General features: G+C 41.7%; 1 protein-coding gene across 3 annotated transcripts in view; it reads left to right on the top strand.

Moving 5' to 3' along the window:
* TDRD3 (tudor domain containing 3) overlaps window positions 1–14,574 on the top strand; it is a 98,359-nt gene that overhangs the window by 49,904 nt on the left and 33,881 nt on the right. For all 3 annotated transcript variants that reach the window (XM_058184945.1, XM_058184944.1, XM_058184946.1), the window contains 2 exons: window positions 692–817; window positions 9,525–10,351. In XM_058184945.1, the coding sequence (XP_058040928.1) occupies window positions 692–817; window positions 9,525–10,351 (953 nt within the window). The remainder of the gene's footprint in view (window positions 1–691; window positions 818–9,524; window positions 10,352–14,574) is intronic.

Below are 14,574 nucleotides of genomic sequence, written 5' to 3'. Positions count from 1 at the left end.
GCCTCTGGAGCCTCTGTTTGAGAAGCTGGACGGGGCTACATTCAGAGTATAAGACGCACCCAGATTTTTACCCTCTTTTTTTGAGGGAAAAAGGTGCATCTTATACTCTGAAAAATATGGTAATTTGAAATTTTAATGTTTGAAACGTGTTTGGCTGCAGAACTTCTTGCTATTTTAAATAATGCTTTTGCATAACATATTGTCACTAACAAGTTTTGTATTAGGAGTTGCAGATTTTGGGCCTTATATCTGTAGCTACTCTGCTGATAAATAGCACTTATATACCCTTCCATAGTGCTTCCCAGCACTCTCAGAATGGTTTACAATTGTCGGCATCTTGCCCCCAACAATCTGGGTCCTCATTTTACTGGCCTCAGAAGGATAGAAGGCTGAGTCAACCTTGAGCTGGTCAGGATCGAACTCCTGACTGTGGACAGAGTTAGCCTGCAAATACCGCATTCTAACTATTTTCCATTTATAATACGATATCCATTCAGAATGGTGTTTTCCATTTACCTGAAGTAGAATTTCAGATTAAACGGGCTCTGTATTGTGTTTCGCGGTGTACTTTTATCGGCATAGGTCTTAACTGTATTTCTTAAGGAAATGTAAAATAATGATTTTTAAATGCTTTACAACATAGACTCGGTTTCTTTCCCCTGTCTAACTAGGCTGTGTGGCTTATCTTTAGGAAAAGGAAAGGGGAGAGGCCGAATAAGACCGGAAGAGGAGGAAGAACTTGGAAACGCCAGGCCATCTGCTCCAAGCACTTTGTTTGACTTTCTCGAGTCAAAAATGGGTACTCTCACTGTAGAAGGTAGGTCAGAAGCTCAAGAGTTGCCTGGTTTCGTCTTTTATGAAAATCTGCTTGTACAAAATTGCATGTGGGTTGTTGCTCTTTCATTAAAGAATGCAGCTGTTCTGACCCAGCTCCTCAAACACGACAAACCCTCTGAAGTTAACTCACAGATTCCTTTCTTTGGAGCGTCAACAGCCCCGAGAAAAAGTTTCTCTCTCATTGCAGGCTAACAAGTCCGTCTGTCCGAGAGATGAATAGTTGTCTGCCACATCTATTCATCTCCCACCCACCCACCGCCTTTTTATCCCATCACTAGCAACCGTGGCTTTTCCGTCCCAAGGACTGGCTCATAGATTTCCACTGCTCTCCTCTCCTCTGCCTTATGGGCATTCAAATGTCAGGCACTGGACCCAGCTGTTCCTCTTTCTCATCTGCCACCTCCAGACCTGGAGGCTGTTGACTCTCCATCGGAGGGCTGACGGATGGTCCAGGCTCTGCCTCTGTCCCTCTCTCTCTCTGCCAACTCCATTCCCTCTTTCCTCTCGGAGCTCTCAGGTTGCCTTGATGCTGACCCTGACTCCCACGCCTCTGATTCGGCTGTTGGACGGGCCGACAGACCACAACAAAGGCTTTGTATTTAGGGCAAATATTTAATTACACAACAGAGCAGCACGGTGGCCTAGAGGTGAGATCTTGCCTCAAAATCAGGAGGCTGTGAGTTCGGTCCTAGGTAGTGACAGATACTTTCCTCTCTGGGCGCAATGAATTATTGTCTGCTGCGAACTCCATGTAGGCCTCAGGGAGGGCATCCGACTAGTAAAGGCTGGAGCTCCGTTCAGTCGGCCCAACTCCACCCCAATGCAAGAAGTTAGAGAGTTGTTAAATGAAAAAATAATCACACAACAAAAATCATTCGCAATCCATGGGAAGGGGAAGAAGGGAAGGAACAAACAAATGCAGAGATTTTACTTCCTTTGTTGCTGGAAAAAGTGTGTGCATGTTTTTCGAAGCATCTGCCTTGACCGTTGAAGTGTTCCTTATAAACCAGTTGGAGAGAATGCTGAAAAGTAACTGTTTAAAGAATCCTTGATATGTCAAAACCAGTAAGGAAGATAGCACCGGATAAATATTAAGAAAGGGGAACTCTTAAGTCATTGAGGTCAAACACAAACTTGATGCGGCCCTCAATGAAATTGAGTTTGACACCCTTGACTTAAGCTGTGCCAGAAATTTTTGAAGCGTTAAAAAACTTATGCAGCCCCTAGGAGGTTGTCACAAAATGCCTTCTAAATGAGCATTGCATCATGGGTTAATTCTTCTAGAAGGTGATAAAACAGTTTATTTTTAGAACAAGATTACACTTTTTTTCCCATTTTTCCTTATATTATTCCTTTCCCAATGATCCATTAGCTGAAAATTCTCGGAAGGCCAAATTTTTGCTGGGCAGTTGGAACAAAACGAAATTTGACATTTCAAAGCAAGGCATTTTATTTTTATTTTTCTATATAGCCCAGACACTCCATTGGCCATTATGGAAAAAAGTGGAAGAAAATGGCTCGGAAAATGCTTTAGCATTTACCTTAATTGCAAGACAGGAAACCTTTTGCCTTCAGTGAGGTGGTTTCGAGTTTTCCTTTTAAACTGTCATTCAATCATTTTATTCATTTCATCGCCTGCGAATGTGTGACCTTGAAATAATCATGCCAAGCCAATTTTTCTCCCTTTAAAGGAAGCCTTAGAAATTCAGTAGGAGGGGATACATTAGCCTGGGATGATTAACACAAGTGAAATTTATTTAATGGATGGTGGCTTTCAAAATCCCAAGCTATTGTCAATCAGATTATCTGACGTGATGGAGTATCAGATTTGCACCAACGTAATTGCAACAAATGCTTTTTTCTCTCTTCATTTTGTCCCGCTACTGACATCTTCTGTTAACTTCTGCTAAGTCTCCTCTTTGAATAAAAATTAAGATAATTACTACCTCGATCATTTGGCCACACAAAGAAAATCTGATGGGAAGATTTGACATGCCCAGCTAGCAAAAACAGATCTTCAAATCCACTTTCTTCTGTTTCTCTTTTATGTAATAAAAGCTCTTTATTCCCTTTTCCAAATGAAAAAGGAATCCTTTTGGTTTGCAACATGACTGAAGGTGAGGTTTATGACTCCTCCCACTTTTTTTTAATTATTTGAATTTATATCCCGCCTTTTTCCGAAGACTCAGGGCGGCTTACAATGTGTTAAGCAATAGTCTTCATCCATTTGTATATTATATACAAAGTCAACTTTTATTGCCCCCAACAATCTGGGTCCTCATTTTACCTACCTTATAAAGGATGGAAGGCTGAGTCAACCTTGGGCCTGGTGGGGCTTGAACCTGCAGTAATTGCAAGCAGCTGCTGTTAATAACAGACTGTCTTACCAGTCTGAGCCACAGAGGCCCAGCGCTAGCAGCAGCACTTTAGACTTAAAGTCTAAATAGCACTTAGACTTAAGCTTATACCGCTTCATAGTGCTTTTACAGCCCCCTCTTAAATAGTTTACAGAGTCAGCCTCTTGTCCCCAACAATCTGGGTCCTCATTTTACCTACCTTATAAAGGATGGAAGGCTGAGTCAACCTTGGGCCTGGTGGGGCTTGAACCTGCAGTAATTGCAAGCAGCTGCTGTTAATAACAGACTGTCTTACCAGTCTGAGGCACAGAGGCCCAGCTCTAGCAGTAGCACTTTAGACTTAAAAGTCTAAATAGCACTTAGACTTAAGCTTATACCGCTTCATAGTGCTTTTACAGCCCCCTCTTAAATAGTTTACAGAGTCAGCCTCTTGTCCCCAACAATCTGGTCCCTCATTTTACGTACCTTGGAAGGATGGAACGCTGAGTCAACCTTGAGCCTGGTGAGATGAAAGTGATAAGACAGTGTCAGGTTGAAATTCGATCCAGGTGAATTGATAATATACTATCGTGTACTATTTTTTTTTTCTTAATTTGAAACAATAGGTTTTAACAAAAAACATCACCCATTTTGTATATCTATCTAAACTAATCTATATCTCATTCTTATCTCAAATTTAGCTTGCTTGACTAAATTTCTATGGAAATTCTCAGTCATCCAGGTCATGGTTGTCCCAAAGGTGCTTTTTTAAGAGGCAACTGGACTTTCTGGTTTTTCTTTGAAGACGTTTTTGCTTCTTGTCCAAGAAGCTTCTTCATGCCGGCTGTATGAATGGATTTCCAGAAAAATTGCAGACCGTAGGAATCATTTGCACTTCAATTTGAGAGACTCATCCCCAACTGCCTGGGCTTGTCAATAATGAAACAAGACAGGGCAGAAAACATCCTGCGGCCAAGAAGAGCGCCCATTTGCACCACTCAGGTGACTCTGAGGACACAGTTAAACCTCCAAGTGGCCTCAGCGACCCTCTAAAAGGAGGCAAATGACCAGATAACTGCAAGGAGTATAAATCCTTCCATTCCCACCATCCAGTCAGAGCTGAAGAAGCTTCTTGGAGGAGATGTGAAACGTCTTTGAAGAAAAACCCAGAAAGTTCAGTTGCCTCTTGAAAAAGCACCTCTGGAACAACTTGCTTGACCAGCTGTTTTTAAACTGGGGCATCATATGTCCCCTCTTAGACTTTGACCTTTGTGTATCAAAGGAGGTAGTTGAAGAGGGCTGCTATTTTGTCCTCCATTTATTAATTTAGAAAATATACGTGCCACCCTCATCCTTAATGGTTCTGGACAAATTGGAAAAGTACAATCAAATGTCAGTCAAAGCATGTCGGACTAAATACTGTATATATGTTTTGATTGCCCCTATTAAATTGTAATTTAATATGTAAGAATAAATATGTATTTATAATTATACATATTTATAATATGTAAGAATAAATATGTATAAATACATATTACATAAATATATAATAATGTAAGAAAAAATAATTGCTACCAACCTGCCTTCCATTGAGGACCCGTATACTGCACGAATCAAGAAGAGGGCCGTGAAAATATTTACAGATCACTCATATCCTGGACATAAACTGTTTCAACTTCTACCCTCAAAATGACGCTATAGAGCACTGCACACCAGAACAACTAGACACAAGAACAGTTTTTTCCCGAAGGCCATCACTCTGCTAAACAAATAATTCCATCAATACTGTCAAACTATTTACTGAATCTGCACTACTATTAATCTTCTCATCGTTCCCATCACCAATCTCTTTCCATTTATGACTGTATGACTATAACTTGTTGCTGGCAATCCTTATGATTTATATTGATATATTGACCATCAATTGTGTTGTAAATGTTGTACCTTGATGAAGGTATCTTTTCTTTTATGTACACTGAGAGCATATGCACCAAGACAAATTCCTTGTGTGTCCAATCACACTTGGCCAATAAAAATTCTATTCTATTCTATTCTATTCTATTCTATTCTACTCTACTCTACTCTACTCTACTCTACTCTACTCTACTCTACTCTATTCTATTCTATTCTATTCTATTCTATTCTATTCTATTCTATTCTATTCTATTCTATTCTATTCTATTCTATTCTAATGAAGTCAGGAGTTACTTTAGATCTAGTGGCTTATTTTCCACAACATCCATGGTATTCCATCCATGAAGAAAACCAAATTGAAGTCAGGCATGATAATAGGGTTTCCTGGTATATAGAATAATACAGTTGGAAGAAACCTAGGAGGTCTTTCTAGTCCAACCCTCTGCTCGAGCAGGAGACCCGATACCATTTCAGACAAATGCTTGTCCGGTTTCTTTTTGAAAGCCTCCAGTGATGGAGCATCTACAACTTCTGAAGAGAAGCTTTTCCATTGGCTGATTGCTCTCACAGTTGGGAAATTTCTCCTTAGTCCTGGGTTGCTTCTCTTGGATTAGTTTCCTTCTATTGTTTCTCATCTTGCCTTCTGGTGCTTTGGAAAATAGTCCCCTCGTCTTTGTAGGAGCCCCTCAAATATTGGAGCACTGCCATCATGTCTCTCGTAGTCCTTCTTTTCATTAAGGCGACTTCTTCTTCTTCTTCTTCTTCTTCTTCTTCTTCTTCTTCTTCTTCTTCTTCTTCTTCTTCTTCTTCTTCTTCTTCTTCTTCTTCTTCTTCTTCTTCTTCTTCTTCTTCTTCTTCTTCTTCTTCTTCTTCTTCTCTTTTGCCATATCCATCATTGGACGTTGGCGATCCTATTTTTGTCAACAGCCGCATGAAAAAGTGCTGCTGAGTTTTGTCTAAACCAGTCTCTTAGGTTTTGAAGCCATAATGTTGTTCTTCTGCCTGGACCTCATTTGCCTTCAGTCTTTCCCTGGAGGGTTAAGTGAAAGATGCTGTATTTTTTGGGTGTTGCATTACACGTCCAAAATATTCTAACTTTCGCTTTTTAATGGCTTTGATGATTTCCCTTTGCTTTCCCAGGTGGCTTATTATTAAGACTAGACATGCCCAATTCCTGTTAACGTTCTTCGTATGTTTTAGCTTCCAGCCGTCCTAATCGTTCCTGCTGGTCTTCTCTGCTCTCTTTCCAAAGTCTCAACATCTTTAGGTCACCGTAACCAAAACTGGATGCAGTATTCCATGTGTGTTCTTACTAAGGCTTCGCAAAGCAGTACTAGAACTTCACGTGGTCTTGACTCAATCCCTCTATTTAATGTAGCCTGGGATTGCTGCAGCCTGTTTTATGACCTGTAGGAAGTGACTCATTGGTGAACTAATGGTATAAGACTAAGCGATCCCAAAATAACTTCGGTCACGGTTGTAGAAAGCGTTATAACCCTCGTGAGCATCTTGCACTTAGTAAAACTCTTTCAGTAGAAGATTTTTTTAAAAAAATTATTCAAGGAGGCTCATTCGGTACCCATGCTGGCACATTCTGGATTATTACAACATCCTGACCACATTTAAGGATTTTCCCACGAATAATATAATAGTCCAGTCCAGAATAGATAGATCTAAATCCTGAAGTTCAGCCTCAGGAATTAACAGCAGTTCTGTTGTTTCAAATTTTTTTTTTATTTTTTTTTATTTGCATTTATATCCTGCCCTTCTCCGAAGACTCAGGGCAGCTTACACAATGTTAGCAATAGTCTTCATTCTATTTGTATATTTATATACAAAGTCAACTTATTGCCTCCAACAATCTGGGTCCTCATTTTACCTACCTTAAAAGGATGGAAGGCTGAGTCAACCTTGGGCCTGGTGGGACTAGAACCTGCAGTAATTGCAGGCAGCTGCTGTTAATAACAGACTACATTAGCAGTCTGAGCCACAGAGGCTCAGACTGCCTGTATTTTGTATTTTGTACAAAATACAAAGTACAATTGTATTTTGACTTGCAATCCCATATCTAGCCTGGAGACTTTGGTGATTGTTCAACCCCTAGGCTATAGAAAGGAATTAGAGAGGTACGTGATAGCTAATTATGAGGATGATATGTCTCAGATATTCAATATTCCTCCAAGAAAAGGTCATGCGGCTATGCTATATACTTTTGGACACTTTTTAAAATCTCCAGCCACTTCAGGAATTTATGTTCAGAGCTAATTGTATTGTGCTTGGTTTTATTTTGCTATTCCTTTTACATTTGTTTATTTGGTCCCTCGTTGCTGCTGTTTGGATCTTGGCAGATTCTGATATGGTGGATTTCACTTGGAAAGGAATCTGCGACAGATTTGGACAGACATTTATAATAAGAATCACTTATACCTTTCCTGCTCACTCTTGGAAGGCACATGATTGCTAAAGCCAATCCTCCCAGCCTCTTTTATGGTTCACGTTCACGATTAACTCCCTTCGCTATGTGAAACATGGAAAGTATGAGGGGTTCTGCAGTTCTTCTCCAACCCTGCTAAGATTAGAGAAAAAATTGGCAGAAAACCATTTTTTTCTTGCAAAAGGTAGAAGAAAAAAATAAAGAGAGGGAACTGACGTGAGGTTACCTGATTATGGGTAGAGAGAGAAGAACTGGGGAGATGGAACGAGATTTGGACAGGTTCAAAAAGCTGAGTTAGAAAATAATGAGAGAAGAAAAGAGAATACATTTGGAGGCAAAGAGGAGAATAGAATAGAATAGAATAGAATAGAATAGAATAGAATAGAATAGAATAGAATAGAATAGAATAGAATAGAATAGAATAGAATAGAATAATAGAATAGAGAAGAATGGAATGGAATGGAAAGGAAAGAAAGGGAAAGGAAAGGGGAAGGAAAGGAAAGGAAGGGAAGGGAAGGGAAGGGAAGGGAAGGGAAGGGAAGGGAAGGGAAGGGAAAAAGAAAATTCTTTATTGGCCAAGAGTGAGCGGACATACAAGGAATTTGTTTTTGGTGCATATGCTTTCAGTGTACATAAAAAGAGAAGATACACTCGTCAAGAATCATAAGGTACAACACTAAGTGATAGTGATAGGGTACAGATAAGCAATCAAATGAGAGGTTAAATCCAGCAGGTTCTGACAGGTTTTGGAGAACCGGTAACAGGAATTTTGAGCATTTCAGAGAACTGGTATTGGAAATTTTGAGTAGTTCAGAGAACTGGCAAATACCACCCCTGGCTGGCCCCAGATGGGGTGGGGATGGGGATTTTGCAGTATCCTTCCCCTACCACGTCCAGCAAACCACACCATGCCCACCAAGCCACGCCCACAGAACCAATAGTAAAAAAAAAATTGGATTTCACCACTGAATCAAATCATACTAGGAAACAATCAATATAAATCGTAAGGATACAAGCAACAAAGTTACAGTCATAAGTGGGAGAAGATGGGTGATAGGAACGATGAGAAGATTAATAGTAGTGCAGACTTAGTAAATAGTTTGACAGTGTTGAGGGAATTATTTGTTTAGCAGAGTGATGACGTTCGGGAAAAAACAGTTCTTGTGTCTAGTTGTTCTGGTGTGCAGTGCTCTGTAGCGTCGTTTTGAGGGTAGGAGTTGAAACAATTTATGTCCAGGATGTGAGGGGTCTGTAAATATTTTCACAGCCCTCTTTTTGACTCGTGCAGTATACAGGTCCTCAATGGAAGGCAGGTTGGTAGTAATTGTTTTTTCTGCAGTTCTAATTATCCTCTGAAGTCTGTGTCTGTCTTGTTGGGTTGCAGAATCAAACCAGACAGTTATAGAGGTGCAAATGACAGACTCAATAATTCCTCTGTAGAACTGGATCAACAGCTCCTTGGCCAGTTTGAGCTTCCTGAGTTGGCGCAGAAAGAATATTCTTTGTTGTGCTATAGTGTTATAGATGAGGAAAAGAAGAAAGTGTTTAATGCAGACTTATGGTGGAATAGGGAGAATGTCCAGTAGGAATGAAGAACAGGAAGAAGCATGAAAAGACATACATTTAAATATACCTGTCACGGTGCAGACATGGTATCTTCCGTTCTAGCCAATGATTTACCTCAGTTAAGAGATAATCGTTTGTCTTTCTTGTGTTCCTACTGAACAGGTGTTCCCAACCCGGGGTGCAAGACAGTATTCCAGGGGGTGCAAAAACCTGGGTTTAGAAGTTTCAAAATTATAGTATATATGCATAATTATATGCATATAAGGATTTATTTTTGTAAGGGGTGCGAGAATATATCTCAGAAGCGTTCTAGGGGTTTGGGATATAGAAAAGATGGGGACTCTTGCTATTGAATAGTGGGAGGATTTTGAAAGCTTGCCCTCTGTGAAATAAATGTCAAAAATTAGTTGTGTCAGAAATTGTGTCTTCTTTTGCAGAACCAAAGGCACGGGTGGCATTGCAGCATCACGGACACCAGAGAGTGCCCAACGCTGAGCAGAACGGCGTAAAAATACACAACCACCCAAGATACGTGTCTCGAAACGAACCCCGGCCGCCGAGGAACGAGAAGCCGCCGCGCTTTCAAAGAGATAATCAAAACTCGAGACACCACACGGATGGAAGCGGATTGCCGAGAACCAGGCCTTCCGAAAGGCAGAATTCCCTGGGCCCCGATCAGTGGTCTGAAGAGAAAAACAAGTGCGATAGACTTTACCCTCGGAAAGATTTCGGATATCCTACGGCCGGTCATTCAGAGGACCTTCCTTTCAGGAGGAGGGAACCCCCCGTGCAAAACCGGCCGGGAAAAATCGGGTCACTCATGGAAATGAAAGAGAACTCTGCCGGCCACGATCCGACCGACAACAACAACCAGAAACAAGGAAGTCAGATACATCACCCCAACAACTTCTGCGATAGGAAAACGTTGATCCTGGCGAATGATTCTTTTGCCGGCTTAAAAAACGAGCAGCCATTCGGTGTGTCCGTTGACTACCCGAATCCGGTTAGGACTGATCCCTTTTGTTCCGTACCGAACGGCGATTTGGAACATTTCCCCAAAGGGAGGCGGGTCGGACCTATTAAAATGCCTCCCCAAAACGTGGCCATGCCCTTTGAAGTCAAAATGTACTATGATTCCGGTCCCAAAAAACGATCTGGGCCCATCAAGCCGGAAAAAACGTTGGAGCCACCTATTTCGGGAGAATATGAGAAAAGTTGGCAACCGGGGGACGAGTGTTTTGCGCTTTATTGGGAAGACAACAAGGTACCCTTTTTGTTCCGAGCCAAAGCTAATGCGGTGGGGTGTTTTTTTGTTTTGTTTTTTGAAGTGGCCATCATTTTTTTTGGGGGGGGGCGGGTAAAGTTATAAAGTTGAACCGGGGGAAAAGGGACACAGGAAGATGTCAGAAGGTTGCAAAAGAGGGTCGTGTAACCTGGGACACTGCAACCGTCATAAGTACATGCCAGTTGCCTAGCGTTTTGAATTTTTGATCACGTGACCATAGAGAGGCCGCCATGGTCATACGCGTGAAAACTGGTAAAAAGTCACCTTTTTTTTCGAGCGCCATTGGAACTTCAAAAAACGGTCACTAAGCAGATGGTTGTAAGTCAAAGGACTATCTGCACAGAATCACTCTTTAAAAGTCAGCGTGGTCTATCTATAGGCTAAATTTTGAAACACCTGCCGGCCAAAACGGCATGGGTGGGGGGTTCATACTCCGTTTTGGCCAGCAGAGTGCTGCAGGATGCCGTCCAGGGTGAAAATGGGGGGGGGCTGCATGCGCCCCCTCGCCCCCGCGACCCATTTTGGCTGCTAGAGCCACTACGAGCCGGTCCTTTGCTAGTTCCAGGCCAAGCCCATGCGCCAGATTTAAACAGCCCACTGGCCAGATCCGGCCCGTGGGCCTTTAGTTTAACACCCCTGTTGTATATCATGTTTTTTTGCAAGGTTATAAAGTTGAATGGGGGGGGGGGAAGGGACATTAGCTTTGTAGTAAAATCTATCCTATCCTCTTCTGCCCTATAAAAACAATTCAGCTCTTTGAAGCTAGCCTATGCAGAAGTATTTTTCTGAACCACAGAATTCACATTGGTAGATGCAGACAATCCCCCTTAAAAGCGTCTGAGGGATGACAAATTGATTAGGGATAGACTCTCGTAAAAGATAGCCAGCCTCTAAAAAGTGATTCTCTTCTCAAGGCTTTATGGCCCCCGGTGTTCTTAATAGATGGAGATAAAACCTTAAGCAAGATAGATGTTTTAGCCCATCTTTCTTTTTAAAACAAGCAGTGATTCCTGGAACAGATTCCAGGACTTCTAAGAAAGAGATTCGGTACTAACGCAGATCAGAAATTGGGATTCTTTTAGGTGTCGGTGACAGCTGCCTTAAGAAAGGACCCGTAAGCGTATTAAAGACCTTTGTTCTGTCATGCTGGACCTACATTTTTTTATTTTTTGACAAAGGGAAGGTTTATTTATTTATTTATTTATTATTATTTAGATTTTTATACCACCCTTCTCCCGAAGGACTCAGGGCGGTGTACAGCCGGATTAAAACAATAATATACAAAATTAAAATAACAATTTAAATACATATTCAAAAATGGCCGAAAATTTAAAACCGTCAAATTGACCTATACTAAAATACCCCAATCTAAAATTATTAAAAAACCCAGAAATTTGAAAATTTAAAAATCAAGCCAGTCCCGCTTGGATAAACAGATATGTTTTCAATTCACGGCGAAAGGTCCGAAGGTCAAATACTTGGCGTAAACCGGGGGGAAGTTCGTTCCAGAGAGTAGGTGCTCCAACAGAGAAGGCCCTTCCCCTGGGGGTCGCCAGCCGACATTGTTTGGCAGACGGCACCCTGAGAAGACCCTCAGGTTGAGCTTAAAAAGCAAAGCAAAGAATCGTGCTGAGCCGTATGTAACAAAGCTATGTAACTGTGATGGCGAACCTATGACATGCGTGCCAGAAACGGCACACAGACCCATCTCTCTACGCACACAAGCCGTTGCCTGTTGCTCTTCCAAGTTCTGGCACGCCAGCCAAATGGCCTTCACGTGCGCGGGGGTACCGGAAACTGGAAGAGCCGCCCAGTGCACATGCGCGCGCCAGGAAAATAATCTTCCGGTTCCCAGCACGCACATGAGCACCGGTCAGCCGGTCTTTCCACATCCATGCCAGAAACCGGAAGATCATTGGTGCTGAAAAGGTTCACCAACACTGCTATATAACAAAACTATATAACAAAGCAACAAAGATGATTAGGGGGCTGGGGGCTAAAACATAATGAAGAACGGTTGCAGGAACTGGGTATATCTAGTTTAATGAAAAGAAGGACTAAAGGTGACATGAAAGCAGTCTTCCAATATCTCAAGGGCTGCCACAAAGAAGAGGGAGTCAAGCTATTCTCCAAAGCATCTGACAGTAGGATAAGAAGCAAAGGGTGCAAACTAATCAAGGAGAGAAGCAACCTGGAACTAAGGAGAAATTTCCTGACATTAATTAATTAACCAGTGGAACAATTTGCCTTCAAAAGTTGTGGGTGCTCCAACGCTGGAGGTTTTTAAGAAGAGATTGGACAGGCATTTGTCTGAAATGGTCTAGGGTCTCCTGCTTGAGCAGGGGGCTCGAATAGAAGACCTGCAAAATCCCTCCCAGTCCTTCGTTATATCAGGACTTATTTCCATTTTCAGTAATCAGTTTAACAAACCAAACCAATATATGGTTACAAAGAGTTTTGCATTGTTTACAGAAAGAAAATTATCCCTTTCTCTCATGCTTCACAATGGAACTTGGCTACACTGCTTCGTTAAGCCAAATACGTTGATTGCTATATAGACTACAATTAGATGTATTGTAGTCCCTTTCCTGAATCAAGCAGGTCATTTCGATACGATACCACAGGCGAAAGGCCTCACAATTTCTCCTTTGAGTTTTCTGAATGCTTAGAAACGCACTTTATTGTTCTTCTAGGGAAAGTGGGATACCTCAGGGTTTTTTTCCCCCCCAAGTAGTCCTCGAGAATTGAAGAAGCGTCTTGGATGAGAAGCGAAACCTCTTTGAAGAAAGAAAAAAAAAACCCCCAGAAAGTCCAGTTGTCTCTTGAAAAAGCACCTTTGGGACAACCATGATCTGGATGACTGAGAATCTCGATAGACAAGTAGTCTTCGACTTACAACAGTTCATTTAGTGACCGTTAGAAACACCACTGGAAAAAAAGTGACTTATAACTGTTTTTTCACACTTCATGTCATCCCAGAGTCACTTGATCAAAATTCAGGCTTAATGAAGGAGTCTGGAAACCATACAAAACTCTTTGTAGCAGTAAACAGTAACAGAGTTGGAAGGGACCTTGGAGGTCATCTAGGCCAACCCCCTGCTCACACAGGAGAGTTGTACTAGGGATCTGAACCGCTGAACTGCCGACCTTTCTGTACTATGTACTTCTGTACTATGTGCAGAATTTATGACCACAATTGAGCCCAAAATGTATGGTGTTAAGTGAGACATTTCTTAAGTGAGCTTCGGCCCATTTTACAACCTTTCTTGCCTCAGTTGTTAAGTGAATCATTGCAGTTGTTAAATAAGTGAATGTTGTAAGCCGAGGGCTACCGGTATTGACTCGGTTTGTTAAACTGATGATTGAAAATGGAAATAATTCCTGATATAATAGAATAACAGAGTTGGAAGGGACCTTGGAGGTCTTCTAGTCCAGCAACTGGCATGCATTTATGATGCTTGCAATGTGCTTTTTTCAAGAGGCAGCTGGACTTTCTGGTTTTTCTTTGAAGATGTTTCGCTTCTCATCCAAGAAGCTTCTTCAGCTCTGACTGCATGGTGGGGAAGGGAAGGATTGATACCCCTTGCAGACATTTGCATTGACCCCTTGCTGGTCATTTGCATCTTTTTAGAGAGTCGTTGAGGCCACTTGGAGGTTTATCTGTGTCCTCGGGGTCACCTGAGATGTGCAAATGGGTGTGGAGCCTTCTTGGAACTGTTGAAAGGATTGTGTTGTCGATTGGAGATAGATGATGTTGTATCTCTGTTGAGAGAGGACTGTTCAATTTTGACATAGATGACCCTGAGGACACAGATAAAACTCCAAGTGGCCTCAGTGACTCTCTAAAAGAATGCAAATGACCAGCTGTCTGCAAGGAGTATAAATCTTTCCATTCCCCACCATTCAGTCACAGCTGAAGAAGCTTCTTGGATGAGAAGCGAAACGTCTTCAAAGAAAAACCAGAAAGTCCAGTTGCCTCTTGAAAAATTATCTTTGGGACAACCATGACCTGGAGGACTGAGAATCTCCATAGATGTCCCAGAGCCAAGTAATCCCCTTTTTTGCGACTTTCTGAAAATCAAATCAAACTGGTTCAGACTGCTAAGACAGCTGCTTGCAATTACTGCAGGTTCAAGTCCCACCAGGCCCAGGGTTGACTCAGCCTTCCATCCTTTATAAGATAGGTAAAATGAGGACCCAGA

The sequence above is a fragment of the Ahaetulla prasina genome, chromosome 5 (assembly GCF_028640845.1).
Source record: "Ahaetulla prasina isolate Xishuangbanna chromosome 5, ASM2864084v1, whole genome shotgun sequence".
In the NCBI taxonomy this organism is placed as follows: domain Eukaryota; kingdom Metazoa; phylum Chordata; class Lepidosauria; order Squamata; family Colubridae; genus Ahaetulla; species Ahaetulla prasina.
The sequence above is the reverse complement of the archived record's forward strand: the minus strand, read 5'-3'. Positions and strand labels throughout refer to the sequence as shown.